The sequence below is a fragment of the Austrofundulus limnaeus genome, unplaced genomic scaffold (assembly GCF_001266775.1).
Source record: "Austrofundulus limnaeus strain Quisiro unplaced genomic scaffold, Austrofundulus_limnaeus-1.0 Scaffold47, whole genome shotgun sequence".
Lineage (NCBI taxonomy): Eukaryota > Metazoa > Chordata > Actinopteri > Cyprinodontiformes > Rivulidae > Austrofundulus > Austrofundulus limnaeus.
In genome coordinates, this window is record NW_013952449.1 from 1,926,364 (window position 1) to 1,948,426 (window position 22,063).

Below are 22,063 nucleotides of genomic sequence, written 5' to 3' on the forward strand. Positions count from 1 at the left end.
CTATAGTAAAATTCAGTTTAATTCAAAAAATTTATTCATTTCATTAAAAAATTACTATATACAATAGAAAACAAAGAAAATACACAAATGAAAATAAAATGAAAGGTAGCAGAAGAATAAATCTTATAATGTCTGCGCCTTTCATCCCCAGAATATATTCAAACGAAACATAATTTACAAAACGATACAAATAAAAATAAAAGCATAAACTCAAACAACATTTTACTTTTCGATATTCCTTCAGAAAACTAGCTTTTATCTGTCTTTTGAATATATATATACATAGATCTGGCATTTTTAAAATCATCCTCCAGAATGTTCCACAAAACTATACCCTGGATTAAACTATACCCTGGATTAAAGTACATCTTTCTCTCAAGCAAATATGAAAATATGGCTTCACAAACATTTCCATCCCCTTAACATAATAACAGCTGTCTCTCTTAACAAAATTTACCTGAATGTTGGAAGGTAATATGTTTCTGTGAGCCTTGTACTTAAACAGTGAAACATTATAGTCAACCAAATCATAGAATTTCAAAATTTCAGTTTACAAAATAATACATTTGATGGTTTAAACTGACGTATAAAACCTAAGTTTTCTTTAAATCTACCATAAGCTCGTCTCATGCCCTCCAACAAACGAGGCTTAAACACATCTTTAGTCCTCGTTCACACAGGATAAGCTCTTTTTAGAATTGGTGTTGTGTAATAGTCAGATCCAGCACTTCAGAGAAATTGTTTCATGTGAGTTTGATGTCATATTACCTCATAAAACATTGAAAAGAGACTTTAAGCAAAGAAAATTGACTAAACAATTTGCAGAAAATTCATTTAAACTGATGCCTCTTATAAAAATACAGCAGCAGGTTTCCTGACGATTCTTAGTGGGGTTAGGGTGCGTGCACACCAGAAGTGAACCGAGACCACCTCAAAAATGGGTCTGGCATCAGTGTGTTCACACCTGCACAATGGGGGAAATGAACTCTGGTCCATTTAAAGCAGATCAAACGTGTCAGGTGTGAATACAGCCTTAAATCAATCTTTCAGAGGTCTTAAAAATATTAGCACATTGTAAGTAGGATCATTGTAATTTGTCTTAAATACTAAAATAATTGGTAACATTTATTTATTTATTTATTTATTTATTTATTTATTTATTTATTTATGTATAACTTACAGAATTCCTCTCACAGATATTTGTTTTGTGTTAAAATAAACATTTGGTAAATTTTTTTGCTGCTTGGGTTTTTTTTTTTTTTTTCATGTGTTTCTTCTGAAGTTGGTCTTAAATTTAATTTGAAGTGTCATTAAAAAGGTCTTAAAACATCTTAAACTGAACTTACCTTAAGCTGTAGGAACCCTGAGTAGCAGATGATGAACAAACACACCTTCAGAAACACAGAGCTGAGTAGGTGCAGCTAAACCCTGGTCTGTCTCTGCACCCTCTAGTTTTCTCAACATGTTTTAGACTCTTGGGAAAAATCACTAATTTAAATATTTAATTGTTTGGTTTTGTTTTGTTTTTAGCTGCAGAGCAGGTTTCAGCAGGAGACGGATCAGCTGCGTCAGGAGCTGGAGAGCACTCACAAGGAGAGCCTGCAGCAGCTCCAAGGCAGAGTGACGGAGCTGGAGAGCTCCTGCAGAGAGCTGACGGAGAAGAAATACAAGAACGAGTCCGTCATCCGAGACCTGAAGATGAAACTAGTTGGTTCAGAAGACGTAAGTTCCTGCATCAGTTTAAAACACAGCAGAGCTGGAGTTATAACAGATGTTTGTTTTGGGTTGGTTTTAAGAAGCAGCTATTGTATTGTGTTCACGTGTTCAGACAAAACTCAATATAACATTTAAAAATATTATAACCTGAAAGGTTGTTTTTGAAACCCTGATCAGGTCAGATGTAAGTATGAGACAAAAAAAATAAGTCAATGAATTGTTCTTTTTACAAATGACAGAGTTTGTAAAAACCAAGAGATTCACACCAAGATTGTCTAGATTAGTGATGAAATGGGGACATTAAGGCAACAATTGCTGACATTTTTCTCTTGTTTTAACATTGAAAACTCACAAAAACTGATCAACCTGCAAAACGATAAACGAGCTTAAATTCTTTAGAAAATTGGATGAAATTATCAGAAGAGTTGGGAAAGGCCATGCTCTATATCAGCTGTATGTTTTCATTGTGCACGCAGGAATCGAAGCGTTCTAAGCAGCAGGTTCTGACTCTCAGGAGGGAGAACAGCACTTTGGACACAGAGCTTCATGAGAAGGAGCGTTTGGTGTCGCAGCTGCAGATAAGAGTAGCTGTTCTGGAGCAGGAAGTCAAAGACAAAGACCTGCTGATGAGTCGCACTAAAGAAGTGCTGGAGGCCACTCAGCACCAGAAGGTGATCCAGAAGTCCCACACATTTTCTGTTAGGGTCAATCAGTTGGTTTATAACTGAATATAGATGAATTTACCAAACCGTTTGTTTTGTTTTATTTTTATTAGTTGTAAACTTTCTTCTTTTCTAGGAATCAATTGAGGAAAATGCAGAAAGTAAAGAAGTTCAGCTGAGAAAACTTGAAGCAACGGTGAAATCTCTGTCAGAGGAGCTGCTAAAGGTTTGTAAAGCTCATCGGTTACACCAAAACTACAGTCTGATCAGAAAGAAAGCAGTTTTTGTTTTCTTCTCTTGAGACTTGGTTGTTTTTGGAGCGTGTGCAGCCTCTTGTAGCAGGAATGTGATTATAAAATACTTTAAAACTTAAAATCTGTTGATTTACTTACAGCAGCTTTGTGTTTGAAGAGTTTGTATACTTTGTATTAAAACAACTGTGTAAAGATGTTTGTTCATTTGAGACCCTTAGAAAATTTTTAACTGTATTTAAAAGTGTATCAAAGTATTTTAGTTCAGCTCCATTTTAAATTCATTTTTTAGGCTAACGATATAATCAAGAAGCTGCAGGGGGAGGTCCGAGGCCTCGTGGGAAAAATCAAAGTGAAAAACACGGTGACTGTGTCCCAGGAGAAGGTTCTCCAGGAAACCCAAGGCAAGCTTCAGAGTGTTGAGAAGGACCTACACAGCAGTCAGCAGCAGCTCGTTACCAAGGAGGAGGAGGTAAAAACAACCTTTTAATGTTGAAGCAGAGTTTTATTCTCAGATGTCGGCACAGGTTGGACGAGAAAGGAACAAATATTTTTGAAATTATTGTAAAATAAAAGGAAAAAGGTTTGAATTCTTTAATGTGTCAGAAGCTGAGTGCACCCAGCTAAAGATGTGATGCATTAATGTGGTGGTGGGCAGGTTTTAGAGAATATAAACCAGTCTTATTGAGCCACCGAACATAAACGTTTAGAAGTTGAATGAATGGATACATTGAGTTGTTCTCAGTGTTGTCAAGTTTGCTTTTTCTGAAGTCGTTTGTAAATCTCGTGAGTCACGGGTTGCTGTGTTTTGGGCTTGGCTTTCTTTCTGAATGAAACCCCTCGATTACCTCCCGGCTCCCCACAGTAGCCTGTATGCCACGGACATCCGGCCCAGCACTGGATGCCACTCCCAACACTTCCGGTTCACGCTCAACACAGTGTTAGCGAAAGATTTTTTCACCCGACAACGACTCTTAATGATCTCCACAGGACAGAATTAACATATTACATGTACCAACATAAACACAGGAGACGTACAGGTCCAGCCAAGTGGAAAAAAATCACTCCAAAGTGGATTAAATCCGTAAAAACAAAGAAAAGACGTTTGTGTTTATGGTTCCAGAATTCAGCCTTTTTCACTATTCTGTCGCTGCTTGTTCTGTGAATTTATCACGTAGAGCTGTGACACATATTGTTGGAAAGAGCAGAGTCTGGGCTTTAAATTGATGGGCGACTTGTTTGGTTTGGATCATTTTCCCCGACATTAATAAACTGAAAACGTAATGATTATCAGGTGGAGGTTCTGCTGCTCTCGGTGTTGGGGGCGCTCGTCACTCGGCTTTAGTCTACGCTGTGATATACACTCTAACAAGTTTTTACTTTTGCATAAAACTCAAGACAAAGTCACATAAAAACATTTCATTTAACACAAACGCGCGCACACACACACACACACACACACACACACACACACACCTACCTTTGTACCGGCTGCTGTGTTAGCTTCCTGCTAGCTGTCGTGTGGAGGTGGTCTTTCCTCTCGGTCTTGGCAGTAAAGGGGATAAATGTACATTTTCCTTTTGTAACCTCCGTCTTCTCATTTCTGATGCTGACTCTTGAATATCCTCAGGTTAGAAATGCTGATTACAAACACAAGCGTGAGCTTTTAAAGATAAGTTTTCCCTGTAATGCTATGATCCACTGCTGTCACCTCCTCATCTAAAGGAAAATGGATAAAAACTAACTACTCGATCGTATCTGCTGGTTAGTGGCCACAACGGCACACAACAGAACTCACGTTTTACACCAGTAGATCACAGATGCTTCAACTTTTGTGACTTTTTCACAGACTAGTACTAGGAGCCAATGGTAAAAACATAGGCAGTTAGCAGGGAGTGGAAGGCAGGAGCGTGGCAAGAATTTTACCTGAAATACATCATTAATGACTGTGACAAATAGGCTATTAAACAAAACACGAGGAGAAGGTAGTTTGTCCTTTATTATTCCCCGTGTCCTGCTTATCACCCCCACCCAAGTTGACTGGGCCCACCTCAAACACACGCAGGCCAGAGCCTAGAGTGACAGGGAAACAAGCAGTTTAATGTCTGCTTGTTACAAAATATCCCAATTAAAAGCAAAGCGAGAGCATTTAGCTGTGTTGAATATTATCTTTGCTCAGTTACAACAACACAACAACACAACACAGCTCCAAATCATCTGCTTCTGAGATTATGACAGGAGACTTGATTTGCAATACGAAAGAGAGGGATTGGTGCACTCCATTTAATGAACGGGGACGTTTTACACAGGTGGTGCACACAAATAAATAAATGCTGCGTGCATTGGGATACAGGTAGGCTACAGTACAGTAAAATACTGATACAGAATTTTCTTTTTAAAACTCGTGAATCAAGCGAGAGAGCCACAGCCGGCGAGTTAGTACCGTCAAAAACTGCTTTCTTCACCCCTGGATACAGTAAGTGCAAAACTCACTTTTCTTAAGATCACAGACAAAAAGCACTTAAGTTATTCAGTTTTTATGGTAAAAATGTTTATCATCATTTTGTTTTTCTGTACAATGTACACAATGTGTTGTGTTACCAGTTAGGCTTGTTTTCACAGAGCTGGTTGCTTGTTTCTCTCACAAGATCTGGCAACACTGGACTAGTTCTGTTTAAATGATGATTTATTTAACTTGACGATGATGTTTGTTTCTTCCAGGTTTCCAAACTGAAGGAGCAGCTGGAAGCGAGCGTACAGAAGTTAAATGAAAGCAGAGAAGTGTTAAAAACGAATGAGAATGGTGAGGAAGCTCCTGGAACGTCTGACATGACGAGCTGTAGCTGAGTTGTTTCTGTTTTTTTAATGTTGGAGTCTTCCATCAGTTTTTACAGATCCTCTCCAGTCGACATTTAAGAAACAAAACATCCTTTGTGTAAATTCTCCTCCAGGACTTAATAATTCTAGCAGGTTGGATACAGAGAGCGGACATTTTCTGGACNCCCCACCCCCGTATTAGGGCATATTATGTCGTTATCACAAGAAAACTGTGGGGAAAAATTATAAGCGGAAAACATTTGCTCTCAGTTTCCACACAAGGCAGCTTACTACTCCAATAAAACATTCAAGCAGCAAAACAAATGCTAATGTTTATATATATTTGTTAAACAGTCACTTAAATTAGTAAAGCAGTAACTGAAATTAGCAGAACAAATCCTAAAGCTAAAACGTGCTAAACAGTAACTTAAATTAGAAACGCCGATGCTAAAGCTACAATTTGCTAGAGAGTAATTTAAATTAACAAAGCAAATGCTGTTTAGCTGCTAAACAATAACTGGAATTAGCATGCAGACACTAAAGCTAAAATTAGCTAAACATGCTATATTGAGCAAAACTGTAGCTAAAACTTAAAAAAAGCAGATCTGTAAATAAAAAAATAACAGATCGGTAGCTAAAATTAGCCTAAGAGAACATAAATAGAGCAAGCACGCTGAAGCAGATTTCAAAGCAATTTTTAAAGAACTCGAAGTGATTTTAATGTTGGGGAAAACATAAATATTTAACAAGCTGAATGTTTTGATGAATGTGTATTTTAAAAAAAAAGCACAAACAACACAAAGGTTTTATTGTGATCAGTGGAGGAAGTGCTGATGTGCTCTTTCTTTGAGGCAGTTTTCAGTAAACTACAGCCTGCTGGTGTTTTGGTGTCAGTAAGTTGATGAAAGTTCCTTATCGTCATCGTTCAACACTAACGTCGTGTTTGTTCCTCACTGCAGTTATAAGCTGGCTGAACAAGCAGCTCAATGAGAACCAGCTGTCCAGAAAAGCTCCTGAGAGTTTGGAGAATCCCTCTGTGATGTCAGCAGCGACAGGACTGAAGGTACGACATGTTTACGGGTTAACCTCCTACTTTATCTGACAAAATGTGAAGACAGACGATGTATTTCATGTTCATGCTTGTGTTTGTCTCTTTTATTTAGGCCCAGTTTCATCCATGGTCTGGTAAAGCTGCTGTGATGGGCTCTGAGCTGACTTCTGCTGAACGAGCTGGACCCACAGACAACAGACCACTGTGAGTTCTGCTGTTTTCTTTATTTACAGGAGTTTACAGCGGTTCAGTTAGAGGTTCAGTTATTAAATTCGCTTTCAGATTTTTCTGTGAAGATGCTCATTTTTTTACAGTTTGTGTCAGTGCAGTTTGATATAAGTCATTTTTGTGTCTTGTTAGTGAGAAATCTTCTGGTCTGGATTCAAAGTACTTCAGAAGAGACGACAGCATCCCGGTTTACAGTTTATCATCGAATCTGATCCCTGGAGGTAAAACTGCTGAGCATTTGTTCCTCTGCAGGGACAACAGGTTCAGACTCTGTGACACAAATAACTAACAGTTTAGGAGTCAATAGTTTCTGTTAAAATCAGGGAATCTTATTTTGGGCAGCTTTACTTTACCTGTGTTGCTTTTTAAAAACGTCTCATCTTTTCTCAGATTTTGAACTCCTAATGTTTGGTTGCTTTTTATTTGTATTTCATAAATTTTGATCTATAGTAAAACTACAGTACGACTGCTGTAGGTCTGTCTGAATTAAGAGAAAAACGTACTTTTCAATAACAGAACTAATATGATCGTAACATCAAAACATTGTTTTAAACTTTTGTTTTTCTGTGCAGAGGTACATCAGCGTCCAAAGCCTTCCATAACTTCTGCTTACTTCCCTGCATGAAGTCGACTTCACTGCTTCAACTGAACATTTCACTACAGAGGAAGGTCATCTCCTTCCAGGCCTTAAACTCTTGTACAAAATTATCCTTAATGTTAAATAAACTTTATTTTAAAAAGCTGATTGTTGTGATGAAGATGTCTTCATCCAGAAGTATTTGTTTGTGTTTAATAATTTATTCCACTTATTCATTCTTATTGTTTATTTACTTGTTTTAGCTTTGAGTTATATGTGAATCATCAGCTCTCTGTAATGTTTAATGTTTTTATTCTATGGTCTGCCTACAGTTAAAATAAAAATACAACTTATTTAAGGAATATTGCTCATTCTGTTACAAAGAATAAAAAAACATGTAATGTCTTCAATCTTATTTTAACCAATAAAAATCCCTTTAAAATATAAACTAGTCGCTGCTTGTTGGATCCTGAACATGTCTGATTTTCATTTTTAAGCTCAAAATCAATTTAGATAAAAACGATGAATGACTTGTGTTTTGAGCTTTGTCTCTTCAGTCAGCACTTCCTCAGCTAAGAAAAAGAAGGCAAAAAAAAGATGAGTTAATAAAAACTTAATTATCTGTGTCTCAGTATCAGTCAGACCTGTTGGTTCATCAGATCCTGAACATCAGGAGGTCAAAATAACCCTGACATAACCGACTGAAGACTCCTTTAACGTGGAAGAAGGTGCTGAGTTAGGATGAGACTAACACTAATGTTTTTAACAGTCATGCTGAGAACATCGTCCCCACAGGGGATAAGTGTTATCCAGATGCCAATCCTCCATGTAAACCATTTCTTAAGACCAGGGGTGTCAAACTCATTTTCATTGAGGGCCTCATGAGCGTTATGGTGGCCCTCAAAGGTCCAGTAATTAACTTTGATGTTTTGTGTTTAACTTCAACTAAACATCAACTTCATCTCACTGCTCCAACTGAGCTCTACCTGGTATTTCCTGCATAGAAAGTGTTTTAACAGGTTCTCTTACAAACACTGAAAAGTACTACGTGTATTTCTGAATGAATGTGAAATAAATAATACAGAAATACTATTAAAAGTAAGAATTTTACTCACTAGTTGTGGTGAGTAGCTGCCCTCTTGAATTCTAAACTTTTCCACTTTCCGACAGCAAGCTCTCACTCGAGAGACGTTCCACTTTAAATTTGCGACTTGTAAGGGAATTCCCACTTCCCAGTACAGCTGGGCCGCAACAGAAGTAGCTGCCAAAAGTGCAGTGAAATGTAGATTTTACAAGATGAAATGTTCCAGCTGCTGGTTACTTTTGAACCCTGTACAGCTCTACCTGGTGGTGGGATGCTGTCATTTTTTGCAGGTAAAATAACGACATGCATTATAGGAGGTGTAGTTTATGGCTTTAAAGCAACATACATTTATTTTAAAGACATAAGCAATAATGTTAATGCACCTTTAAAGCTCCCAGGGGCCACATTTGGCCTGCAGGCCTCGAGTCTGACACGTCCTGTAGATGGATGGAAATAGTTTTCTGTCTCCGGTCTTCTGTTCAGAGTAGTCAGACTTGGAGGCAGATTGTTATTGATGTATGTCTGGTCTTAGCTGGATGTTTTATAAACCACATTAAAAAACAAATAAGTGAACAGTTATTGAGATTACAGGAACAGCCCTAAAATGGTTTGAGTCTAGATTTCTGTTTGTTAATGTTAAGTCTTCTTACACCAGAGTTAGTCATGGAGTTCCTCAGGGTTCAGTGCTTGGAGCAATCCTCTTTACTTTATGTATGCTTCTATCAGGTAAAGTTATTAAACTTAAACTTAACTAAAATTAATTAAACTAAATGAAATTAACTAAAATTATAAATTTCTGTTGTTATGCTGATGATGCTCTGTTATATTTATCCATGAAACCTGATGAATCCAACCAGTTAAACTACAAGCATGTCTAACAGACATAAAAACATGGATGACTCTTAACTTTCTGCTTCTAAACTCAGATAAGACAGAGGTTATGGTTTTTGGACCTGAACATCTTAGGGATCAACTTTGCAGCCTTTCACCTCCTCTGGATGGCATTAATCTGGCCTTCAGTTCTAATATAAAGAAACTTGGTGTTATTTTTGATCAGGATATGTATTTTTACCCCCACATTAAAAATGCAGGACGCCTTCTTCCACCTGTGTAATATCACTAAAATTAGAAATATTTTCTCCAAAAATGATGCGGAAAAACTGATTCATGCATTTATAACGTCTAGGCTGGACTACTGTAATTCTTTATTATCTGGGCTCCACAAAACTCTTTAAGACGTCTTCAGTTAATCCAAAAATGTTGCTGCTAGAGTTTTAATGAGAGTTGGAAGGAGAGATCGTATTTCTCCAGTTTTAGCTTCTCTCCACTGGCTCCCTGTCAAATTCAGAATAGAATTTAAAATATTACTCCTAACATAAAAAGCTCTCAACAACCAAGCTCCATCATATATTAAAGATCTTATTGTTCCATACTTTCCTAACAGAGCACTTCACTCTCAGACTGCACGTTTACTTGTGGTTCCTCSAGTTTCTAAAAGTAGAATGGGAGGCAGAGCTTTCAGTTATCAAGCTCCTCTCTTGTGGAACCAACTTCCAGTTTCTGTCCGTGAAGCTGACACTCTGTCTACTTTTAAGATTAGACTGAAGACTTTCCTTTTTGATAAATCCTATAGTTAGACTTAAGTTTCCTGACTTATTCTTCATTTCTGCTGCTATAGACAGACTGCTGGAGCACAAACTGAGCACATTTCCTCACTCTGCTGTTGTCTTTAGTCTCTCTTCTCCACATGTTTATTGTAATTATTTTTATCAACAACATGTTTTTCCTTTTTGTCTCTTTTCCAGAAGAAGGTGCACCTGGACCAGTTCTTCTGTGTTTGTCTGTGTCTCTTTCCTGTTCCTCAACCAGCCGGTCAAGGCAGATGGCCGCCTGTCCTGAGCCTGGTTCTGCTGGAGGTTTCTTCCTGATTAGCAGGGAGTTTTTCCTCTCCACCGTTTGCTCAGGATGGGAGACTGTGATGAAGTGATTCAACACAATCTGCTGGTTTCTTCTTTAGATTGTTCTTTTTTATGTACAGTGCCCTGAGACAACGTATGTTGTGACTTGGCGCTATATACATAAACTGAATTGAACAGAACAGAACAGAACAGTTCCAATAAGCAGTGGGCCAGTTTTAGACACCGGCCAGCTTTAACCTGATGTTTCTCAACATGGTAACCCATATTCACAGTTCAGACAGTCACATTTGCAGATGTTTGTCTTTCAGCCAGAAGCTGGACTGGTTTTATTTGAGGTAAAAAGAATCAGGAAAAAAGTGACATGAAGCAAAAACTGAGCACATTAGAAAAAAAGTACACAATTTGCCAAATAAAATCTCCTCCTAAACAACTAATTCAACCAAAGCAAGGAGTGATTTAATCCTGACTGATGTGAGCAGCTTTACCCACGTGGTCCTAAAAACAATCAGAGGCTAATTCAATGAATAAATAAACTAAGAGATCTCCAAAAACATCATTAAACTCTGGAAGGGTCGAGGTGAGCCTTCGTGTAGGAAGAAACGTGAAAAGTAAAACCAAGATTCTGGTCCTGAACAGATGAAGCATTTCTGATGAATCGGTTGTTTCAAAACACAGGAGGACACTTCTTTCTAAGCCTTCTAGTCTGTTCATCCTCTGCCATGTTGAATCCAGACGTTTTAATCCCAAACCACATGACCTCAACCAGAACCAGACGGGTGTACGGAAGCTGCACAGGTCCAAGAAGTGGTCCAGGAAAACTGGTCTGACTTTGTGCTACAGAACCCTGTTTTGTCGACGGGACATTCAGCAGGAATGACCCTTTTAGCAAACAGAACAAGAACAACAAAAAAAGATGTTAAAAGTTTACAATCTTTTCATAACTAACAGAATAAATATAATAATCAACATGTTCTTGAACTTTAAGCAATAGTTACACCAGCTATAATTACACTTTAAATGATAACAGCTGCTGTACAAGCTCAGCTACTGAAGGATTTCTTCTTTATTTTTAAAGTTTCTTGTTTTCTCGCCTTGGAAACGAGCTTAAAGGAGTTGAGAGGGCAGGTTTTAGTTCTTGAACCGGTGATGTGAGCAGCTCAGACTCCACTGTGAGTGAAGCTCAGTAGCTTTCGTTGTTTTGGCACACAGCGTCACGCATCGTTCGTTAAGAGGTTCAGTGTTTGGGAGCAGGTGATAGGCTCCCTCGTGTCCCTTGGGAGGAGTTTCTTCTAGTCCTAATTGACAGATTGCAGCTGGTTTCTGTGTGTTGGCTGAGCGGCGCCGCCTCTTCCCTCAACAGTGGATCTCATAAGCAATCTGAGACTCCATGAACATACCCGTGTGGTTCAGGAACATCTCCTCAGTCTCTGACGGGATCACCGGCTCCGCTTCCCCTCCTTCCCCTGCCATCCTCTTCGTCATCTGGACGCCGCCGCAGTCCTGTGGCTGCTGTTTGATCAGGATCAGAGTTGGGTTCGTGCCGAGTCCCGGCCCCACTGACAGCGTTTGACTGGAGGTGTCCGACGGCGCGTGGCAGCCCAGATTAGTGGTGGAGACGTCTGAGAGCGAGGCGGGGGCCAGCACGGGCTTGGCTCTGTTGAGCACGTACATTTCGTGGCCTTGCTCGTCACGGTACTCTTCCAGCTGGGCAAAGATGGTGGGCCCATCAGAGTAGTCATTCACGTACAGGATGCTTTCTTCCTGCTGGTTAAAATTCACCATCACTTTTGGGATACAAAAAAAAAAAACAACAGACCTGAGAGTTTCACACTTTCCAAACGCTCTGTTTTCAGTGTAAACATTTGAAGGAAAACCCAAGTGGTTGTTTCGGTTTAGTTCAGTTTTAAGGATAAAAACTCAATCATTATCATAAATAGTATTTGATATTTTAAATTGGCATCTGCCTTCTCTGTGTAATATCCTTCCTGGGATGTGTTTAATTTTGTTCAGATAAAATCAGCTCATATTACAGTATAAATCCAACATCAAATCCAGTTACTATATTAGACAATTGATATGCTGATGATGATTATATTTATCTATGAAACCTGACAAATCTTTGCTTATCTTAGAAACATAAAAACCTGAATGACTCTTAATTTTCTAAACTCTGTTGTGGTTTTTGGACCTGAACATCTTAGGGATCAACTTTGCAGCCTTTCACCTCCTCTGGATGGCATTAAACTGGCCTCCAGTTCTAATGTAAAGAACCTTGGTGTTATTTTTGATCAGGATATGTCTTTTAACCTCCACATTAAAAATGTTACCAGGACGCCTTCTTCCACCTGTTTAATATCACTAAAATTAGAAACATTTTGTCCAAAAATGACGCGGGAAAAACTGATTCATGCTTTTATCACATCTAGACTGGATTACTGTAATTCTTTATTATCTGGGCATCAAAAAAACTCTTTAAGAAGTCTTCAGTTAATCCAAAAATGCTGCTGCTAGAGTTTTAATGAGAGTTGGAAGGAGAGATCATATTTCTCCAGTTTTAGCTTCTCTCCACTGGCTCTCTGTCAAATTCAGAATATAATTTAAAATATTACTCCTAACATACAAAGCTCTTAACAACCAAGCTCCATTATATATTAATCCTCAAAACTTTGACAAGAACTATTCCTGAAAGAGGTGGAATGAACCATCTTACATAACTACTGAAAACTTATATTTATTTATTTTGTCCATCATAAACTAGTCAGTGTTTTAAAGCGAGCTCAGTCTGAACTAAAAATATCAATTTAAAATACTATTTTTTGTACTTTAGCTTCTTGAGGAACTTAACAATTGAAGTCATTTAAATAAATAATTTGATTCATGGCAATTTTGAAAAAATATGTAGCATGTTTCCCCTTAGGATACCTAAAGCAGTCTGAAGTAAAATTGGGTTTTATGAAGGTATTTTGGTATACCGCGGTATTAAAATGTTGTGAACGTATATATACTTAAAACTCTGGACATAATTTGATCTATGCATCATAATAAGGAGTTAAGAGTCGTTCTATGACTCCTGCTGCTCTAATCAGAAGTTTGAGTGATAGCCACACCTCAACACTGCACAGCCCTAACCCCTAATTTACACTACTTGTGTTCCGTCTCCGTTCCGCTGTGCTGTGCTGCGCAGGTCGCAGCTGTGCGTTTCAGATCCAGTTTACACTACCTCCGCCCCAGTCCAACAGACATGCAGGAAGGAGATTGTGTGATAAATTCAGTGGTAAGTGTGGAAGTTACAGCAAAAAATAATTAATTCTGTGAAAGACGAACTCCAAACACAGCTGAAAACAATGATATAAAGGCTTTTGRTATCTATGTTGAAACTGTCTCACTGTCGGCTTTCTGAAACTTCTGATTTCAAAATAAAATCCACGTGTATCGTGTGTGTACACATATGCTTCATACTACGTTTCTATCTGCTTCCCAAACAGAACAATACATTCTGACAGCATTTGTGTAGAAATATATCCGTATATTTATTAATATAGCTGCAATTTCGACATTATTCTGACAAATTATCCAGTCTAAAAGTGTCTTATTTTGAAAATACGGATGTTGTGCTTGTTTCTTTTCCTGTTGGTGCGACGTAATCTTTAAAAATTGACACCGGCGCTGCTCCGTTGTCCGGCAAAAATAGGATCTGTTCTAATTTTGCCAGATCGCAGTCCGCTCACCGCCGCCCTGCGCAGCCAGTGTAAACACTCTCTGATTACAATGGGTGCGTATTTGCTGCGGAGGTCGGACCGGAGCGGAGTGGAGACGGAACGCAAGTAGTGTAAATTGGGGATTAGCCTGGAGTTTTGGTAAGTTCAGTTCAACAGACCTACGAGAACTTGTTTTAAGCCACACCCACAGAAGCTGGCCATTGTCAACCACAAAGCTTTTTTTTTCTTATTATTTTTCTATCATTGTTTAACACAATTGTGCAACATCAAATGGAAAGAAAAATCTTAAAAGAAGTCAACTTAAAAGATGTGAGGATTTGGTAAAATAATATTTTAAAGTTTTGGTCCTGATGTGTCAGTTAGTTGCTACTTTTAAACTGATTTATTTGTATTTTTTGTTGTAATAGCAGCATTTTGATGTTTCTCTAACTCTTTGTCGCCCTGAACACTCCCCTGCCCTCAGACGACCCCTGTCACCTATCAGGTTGGACTTTTCTGTTGCTCGACACTTAATGTGCCGTTTTATTTTGCTGCTGACCAATATACACCTTTTCAGCCCCATCGGGCTCCTTGTCACGCTGGTGGCGGCGGCTGTAAATCATGGCGACCAGCATCAGCGCGGTCAGGGCCAGCAGGGAGATGCCCAGAGAAATGGCTGTCTGAGTGGCGGCTCCCAGAGCGTTGAAGGCCATGCTGCCCAGGGCGTACAGGGGCTCCCGGCTCACGTCGGAGCCCAGCGCCGGACCGTGGCTCTTCAGTCGAGGCCAGGCGGGAGAGTACGGCGAGGACGCTTGGGACCATGTGGCCCAGATGGAGGAGGAAGACAAGGAGGAGGAGTTGATGGCGAGCTGGAAGGTCACCCTGGCTACGCCTCCTGCGTTCCAGGCCTCGCACTCGTAAAAGCCTGCGTGTGCCACCGTCACGTTGCTGAGGAACAGCATGCCGCTGCCAGTGTCGGGGTCAAAGTGCTCCCCGGCGGTCTTCTGCAGGCTGACTCTGCCTTCCTCCGAGGACTCCTTTGAGCCTTCACTTCCTCCAGTACCCAGATCCTGAACCAGACCTCTGGGAGAGTCCACTACTTTACCTTGGGATGCTTTCCTCCATGTCACCTGCGAAGATATTTACAGAAGAAAGCCGTAAGAGGATGAAGACTCCTCCACGGTGCTGTGGGACTCTATGCCCCTTTCCACTAGTGCCACTTAGTGTAGTGTTGGTACGGTCAGTGTTGGTACGGTCAGTGTCGGTACGGTCAGTGTTGGTACGGTCAGTGTCGGTATGTTCAGTGTTGGTACGGTCAGTGTTGGTACGGTCAGTGTTGGTACGGTCAGTGTCGGAATAGTCAGTGTCGGTACGGGTCAGTTCGGGTGGTCTTCCATTGACGTACCAGTCCGGTTCCAATGGGTGTGTTTTGGCCGGTTGGTGGAGATGGTTTTTCGAAAAACAGTTAATGCGCAAAAAGAGAGATGGAAACACATTTGCCAAATAAGTTCTGATGTAGCAAAAATTTACCTCACAGTGTTGATCGGCTGTTCCCGCTCTCTGTCCGAACCAGTGCCAGAGCGACTGCAGCCACGACTGGCAGAAGAACCCTCCTCCTGCAGTCGGCGTCTTCTAAGTTATTCCCGTAACACGAAGAGAATCACATTTTTTTTCTACATCTCCAGACAGCACATAACATGTGACAAAACTGTTTGATATGACAGAATCAGTATAACTTTCCTGATAGTAGCAACAGGTTCCTGATAACTTCTCTCCATTGTCCTGTGATATGTCCATGCGAGTTTTGCGACTTGTACTTCCTGTTCACCACGACCATGGGTCTGACATAATTACACTATGCGTAGCCTGGCTGATTCGCATCAAGACAGTTGATGGAAACATGTCTGGTTCTCATTTCTTCTTTTTTTCCTTTTTGCGAAATTTTAAAAATTTGCTAAAAATTAAAATTGGATGGAAACACAACTAATGTCGCTGCTACAATTGAAAAAACGTTTCCTTGAGTTGTTGTAAAGGCAGCTCAGATGTAACCTGTGAATCCACCCCCTAACCAATCAGTGACGAACAGTGTTCTGATGTCGCATTTTGGTGTCGACTGGGACCACTTGGAACCACAACGAAGCAGGTACTAAAAAAGGGGCTGGTTCCATGAATCTGGCCTAATGGAACTTGGCTTGGAACCGCACTGAACCTTACCGACACTACACTAAATTAAGTTCTATTAGGCCAGATTCATGGAACCAGCCCTTTTTTAATTACCTGCTTCATTGTGGTTCCAAGTGGTCCCAGTCGACACTAAAATGCGACATCAGAACACTGTTCCTCACTGATTGGCTAGGGGATGGAGTCACTGGTTGCGCCTGAGCTGCCTTTACAACAACAACTCGAGGCCCCAGTTTTTCAATTGTAGCAGTGACATTAGTCGTGTTTCCTTCCAACTTTAATTCCAATTTTTAGTGAATTTTTAAAATTTCAGAACTTATTCGGCAAATGTGTTTCCATCTCTCTTTTTGCGCATTAACTCTTTTTTGAAAAACCCAAAAACCATTTCCACCAACCCCCCAAAACACACCCACTGGAACCGGACTGGAACGTCAATGGAAAAGCACCCGAACTGACCGTCCCGACACTGACCGTACCGTCCCACCACTAAGTGGCACTAGTGGAAAAGGAGCGTTAGTGTCCTGACCTGAGGCCGAGGGTAGCCCGAAGCGTGGCACGACACCCTGAGGCTCTCTCCCAGACGCACCGCCAGCCTCCTGGGCTCCAGCTGCACCAGGGGGGGGATGCACACCAGGCTGTTGAGCGGCACCTCCACCAGGCTGAGGTGGGAAAGGCGCGGGGGCTCGGTGCAGACCAGCCGTCGCTCGGCTGAGCTCAGCAGCCGCTGGCCCTCCTCGTCGATCCAGCTCCTCAGCCAGAGGAGGGCGCAGTCGCAGCGCCACGGGTTGTCTGCAGAAGAACACACAGACCCGAGTCAGTGTCCGGAGAGTCGCGAACGGCAAACAAGGGACTCGTCGGGACTCCAGGCTCACCTGTGATGCGCAGCACCTGCAGACTAACCAGGGGCTGCAGTGACGTCGGGCCCATGGTGTGAAGGTTGTTCCTGCTCAGGTCCAGCAGAGCCAGAGAGGTCAGACCGGCCAGAGCCTGCTCTGCTATCATCTCAATACTGTTGTGCTGCAGGTGGAGCTCCTGTAGACGCTGCAGCACACGTCAACCATCAGCTTCTACTATGAGCTGAACACTAACTGGAAATGTCTCCTACAGTTTGTTTGTCTGTCTGTTAGTGAAATGTCTCATGAAACCCTTGGACAGATTCTGATCATCTAGTGATAACTGGAAAACATCAAGCCCATTCAATTTTAGACTCAATATTTGAGTTGCTTGACACAGTTAAGACATGTGCTAAGTACCTACCTGATACTAACAATCTGCAGACCTAGAACTTACTGGGTACAAAGGAGGTAGGTATCACGTGTTACCCTGTAGGAAGTACTGAGTGTTATCCTAAAAGTGTACAATAAGTACAAGATGAATACCTGTAAATACCAATTAAGAAAACCAGATACATAACCTGTAAGTGCTTGATGTATACTTGTTATGTATGTACATTGCAAGTGCAAGATACACACTACCCATTAAATATTCTGAGTACTTGGTACGTTCCTAGTATGTTCCCAGTACGTTCTTTGCAAGTACCCAATTTGTGCACTGTAAGTACCCAGTACTTACTTTGAAAGTACCAGTACATACCCCATAGGTACATAGTACTTACAATGTAAGTACCACATACACTCACCGGCCACTTTATTAGGTACACCACGCTAGTAACGGGTTGGATCCCCTTTTGCCTTCAGAACTGCCTCAATTCTTCGTGGCATAGATTCAACAAGGTGCTGGAAGCATTCCTCAGAGGTTTTGGTCCATATTGACATGATGGCATCACACAGTTGCTGCAGATTTGTCGGCTGCACATCCATGATGCGAATCTCCCGTTCCACCACATCCCAAAGATGCTCTATTGGATTGAGATCTGGTGACTGTGGAGGCCATTTGAGTACAGTGAACTCATTGTCATGTTCAAGAAACCAGTCTGAGATGATTCCAGCTTTATGACATGGCGCATTATCCTGCTGAAAGTAGCCATCAGATGTTGGGTACATTGTGGTCATAAAGGGATGGACATGGTCAGCAACAATACTCAGGTAGGCTGTGGCGTTGCAACGACGCTCAATTGGTACCAAGGGGCCCAAAGAGTGCCAAGAAAAGATTCCCCACACCATGACACCACCACCACCAGCCTGAACCGTTGATACAAGGCAGGATGGATCCATGCTTTCATGTTGTTGACGCCAAATTCTGACCCTACCATCCGAATGTCGCAGCAGAAATCGAGACTCATCAGACCAGGCAACRTTTTTCCAATCTTCTCTTGTCCAATTTCGATGAGCTTGTGCAAATTGTAGCCTCAGTTTCCTGTTCTTAGCTGAAAGGAGTGGCACCCGGTGTGGTCTTCTGCTGCTGAAGCCCATCTGCCTCAAAGTTCGACGCACTGTGCGTTCAGAGATGCTCTTCTGCCTACCTCGGTTGTAACGGGTGGTTATTTGAGTCACTGTTGCCTTTCTATCAGCTCGAACCAGTCTGCCCATTCTCCTCTGACCTCTGGCATCAACAAGGCATTTCCGCCCACAGGACTGCCGCTCACTGGATGTTTTTTCTTTTTCGGACCATTCTCTGTAAACCCTAGAGATGGTTGTGCGTGAAAATCCCAGTAGATCAGCAGTTTCTGAAATACTCAGACCAGCCCTTCTGGCACCAACAACCATGCCACGTTCAAAGGCACTCAAATCACCTTTCTTCCCCATACTGATGCTCGGTTTGAACTGCAGGAGATTGTCTTGACCATGTCTACATGCCTAAATGCACTGAGTTGCCGCCATGTGATTGGCTGATTAGAAATTAAGTGTTAACGAGCAGTTGGACAGGTGTACCTAATAAAGTGGCCGGTGAGTGTATATACCCTATACCAGAGGTTCTCAAACTGGGGTCCCAGGACCCCCAAGGGTCCATGAGTCATTTCTTGGGGGTCCTCAAAAAATTTCAAGAAATTGTTCATTTGTTTTTTACTTCAAAAAATGCATATGGGGAATAATGCACTAGTAAAACAAACATACTAAACCAAACAAAATATTATTACCATGACATTTAGAAGTTAAAATAACAATAAATTATTTTGCATTAACAGCATGGGGTTTATTAAGGGGGGGGTCCCTGGAATCGTTTTGCCTTTGTAAGGGGTCCCCAGACCCAAAATGTTTGAGAACCCCTGCCCTATACGTTCCCAGTTTGTACCTTGTTAGGACTGAGTACATACCCTATAGGTACCCAGTATGTACCTTGTTAGTACCAAGTATGTACCTTGAAAGTACCCAGTAAGTACCCTCTTAGTACCTAGTCCATACCCTATAAGCACCCTGTATTTACCCCAGAAGTACTTGGTGCCCTATATACCCTGTACCTATATAATAGTGCATATGCAACTAATACTTAATATGTACCCTATAAGTATCTAGTCAGTGCCAGATAAGAACTTAGTCTGTATTGTGTAAGTACCCAGTACATGCTCTGTAAGTACCAAGTATGTACCTAGTAGGTACCTAGTACATACACTAGAAATACCCAGTACATACCCTATAAGTACCTAGTGCCTACAGTGTGAGTACCAAGTATGTACCCTGTAAGTACCCACTACACACCCGGTAAGTACTCAGTACATACCTAGTTTAAACACTATACATTCCCAGTATGTACCCTTTAAGCACCTGGTACATGCTCTTTCAGTACCTGATATGTACCCAGTAGTACCCTGTAAATACCTTGTATGTACTCTTTCAGTACCTGGTATAAATGGTAAATGGACTGTACTTGTATAGCACCTTTCTATCCAACCAGGATACTCAAAGCGCTTCACACTACAATCTGTGTCCTCATTTACCCATTCACCATAGGGAATGTACCCTGTAAGTACCCAGTATGTACCCTATCAGTACTAGGGCTGCCACGATTAATTGATTAATCGACGACTAATCGATTATTAAAATAATCGATGACTAATTTAATAATGGATTAATCTTTTTTTTTCTTTACTTTGTTTTTCTCTCCAAACTGCTTTGACACCTTCCACTGCCACATCTGCCTTTTTGTCCTTGACACACATGCACAGTAGTGGTAACTGGGGTAGGCCGTGGACATTACAAGACATTATACAGACAGGCTCTGGTATCATGGCTAATCGGCAACGGAGCTCAAAAGTGTGGGATCATTTTAAGAAAATGAAAGAGAAACCTGTACAATCCAATATCTGCAGAGCAGAACTTGACTTCCACAGCAATTATTTTTAATTAGCATATAGCTAAAATCTAGCCATGGTTATATAATAACAGCTGCATTCTGACGCGATAAGCTGTATGTTTTAAATTCAATTAACGTATGATCCGATTAGTCAACTAATCGAAAAAATAATCGGTGATTAATCGATTATAAAATAATCGTTTGTGGCAGCCCTAATCAGTACCAGGCTGTACTCTCTACAGACGCCTCACTTCCTGTGGATCTGCACTGATAATCTGTTGTGTTTTCAGATGATTTACCTGTAAACCACTGAAGGTGTAGTCCAGCAGGCGTGTGATGAAGTTTCTTGACAAGTACAGGATGCGGAGTTGGTCGAGACCCTGGAACATGTCGGAGGTCACCAGGTGGATTCTGTTCCCATTCAGTGCGAGCTCCAACAACTGACCTTGATCCAGAAAAGAACCTGGTTCCACACTTAGTATGGTGTTGTTCTGGAGGAGGGTTGGATGAAAGGTTTTACTTATTTATCAAAGCGTCTCAGACTGATTGTGAATTTGCTCATATTTGTATTTGGTTTTTATTCTACTAATCTTTGTCATGTTTCTAAAATGTAAACAAAAAAATTTTAAAAATTGGGATACAGCTTTTAATTTAAGCTCATAAGAAGAGTGCAGTGATGTTCTAGAGCAGTGGTTCCCAAACTTTTCAGCTTTTGACCCACAAAATAACAGTAGCAGAGACCTGTGCCCACAATTATTTTTGGATGATAAACATTTGTATCAGGTCAACTAAACATGGGCATAGTAACAATATTTTTATACTACATTTATCCATTTTAAATATACTAACCTAACTCCTTTGTAACAACTAAGGCAAAAATATAATTAATTCAGAAAATCTTTTCAGGACCCCACCTTGATGTTTCGGGACCCCACTTTGGGCCCCGACCCCAACTTTGGGAAACACTGTTCCAGAGAGCTCAAAATACCACATTTCTTGAGGAATGACATCCTGACCGTGACTCCACGGTGAGAAAATTAAATTAATTTAGACCTGAATCTCACAGAAAACGTTTTTCTCTTTCTGTCACTTCCTGCTGTGTTTGTGGCAGAAGAAGAAGAAGAAGCAGTTTGTTACCTGCAGGTACAGGTAGTGCAGGTGCTTCAGTCGGGTGAGGTCCAGCTGACGAACCTGATTAATCACATTATCCTGGAGGAAGATGGTCTGAACAGAGACAAAAAGGAAGAGGTTTGCACACCGCTAGTCAAAACTAACAAACCTAACATGCTGGTGAAAGGTTCGAGAAGCAGCCGGCCTGCCTGAGTGGAAGGAGGAATGTGTTTGGGGATGTCCTTTAGGTCAGTGGATCCACACTCCACGGTCAGGCTGTAGCAGCGACAGTCCGGGGGACAGGACGGAGACGCTTGGACGGGAGTACGAAGGGACGGGAGCAGCGTGGAGACAAGAAGCAGCAACAACGCAGCCATAACATTGAGAGGAAGGCCTGAGGAAGAAGAGGACAGACATGATAACAGAGCTTCTCGTTCATTTATAAGTAACATCAGTAAAAATCCTAGAGTAATATTTAGGGCCTTTTTCAACCTTTCAAGACAAGGTTTCATGAAGGAAGCTCATTTCAGCCACTTTTGAACAGGATTTCCTTCTACTGGTCATGACCTTTTGGGGGG

The 22,063-nt window shown here is 41.0% G+C and overlaps 2 protein-coding genes across 2 annotated transcripts in view; one reads left to right on the forward strand and one right to left on the reverse strand.

Annotated features, from left to right (window-relative positions):
- sass6 (SAS-6 centriolar assembly protein) overlaps window positions 1-7,750 on the forward strand; it is a gene marked incomplete in the record, with an annotated part of 17,573 nt that extends 9,823 nt beyond the window's left edge. Inside the window, 9 exon segments of the mRNA XM_014008054.1 lie at window positions 1,531-1,722; window positions 2,193-2,387; window positions 2,515-2,604; window positions 2,922-3,101; window positions 5,351-5,432; window positions 6,406-6,509; window positions 6,610-6,701; window positions 6,858-6,946; window positions 7,298-7,750. Of these exon segments, the coding sequence (XP_013863508.1) occupies window positions 1,531-1,722; window positions 2,193-2,387; window positions 2,515-2,604; window positions 2,922-3,101; window positions 5,351-5,432; window positions 6,406-6,509; window positions 6,610-6,701; window positions 6,858-6,946; window positions 7,298-7,350 (1,077 nt within the window).
- Window positions 7,751-10,597: 2,847 nt separating this feature from the next.
- Window positions 10,598-22,063, reverse strand: part of LOC106517294 (leucine-rich repeat-containing protein 24) — a 17,152-nt gene continuing 5,686 nt past the window's right edge. Inside the window, exons 2-8 of the mRNA XM_014008055.1 lie at window positions 21,695-21,879; window positions 21,513-21,599; window positions 20,675-20,866; window positions 17,057-17,225; window positions 16,711-16,973; window positions 14,573-15,133; window positions 10,598-12,069 (exon numbers count right to left, since the gene is read on the reverse strand). Coding sequence (XP_013863509.1) covers window positions 11,659-12,069; window positions 14,573-15,133; window positions 16,711-16,973; window positions 17,057-17,225; window positions 20,675-20,866; window positions 21,513-21,599; window positions 21,695-21,862 — 1,851 coding nt within the window. The 5' untranslated portion in view covers window positions 21,863-21,879 and the 3' untranslated portion in view covers window positions 10,598-11,658. The remainder of the gene's footprint in view (window positions 12,070-14,572; window positions 15,134-16,710; window positions 16,974-17,056; window positions 17,226-20,674; window positions 20,867-21,512; window positions 21,600-21,694; window positions 21,880-22,063) is intronic.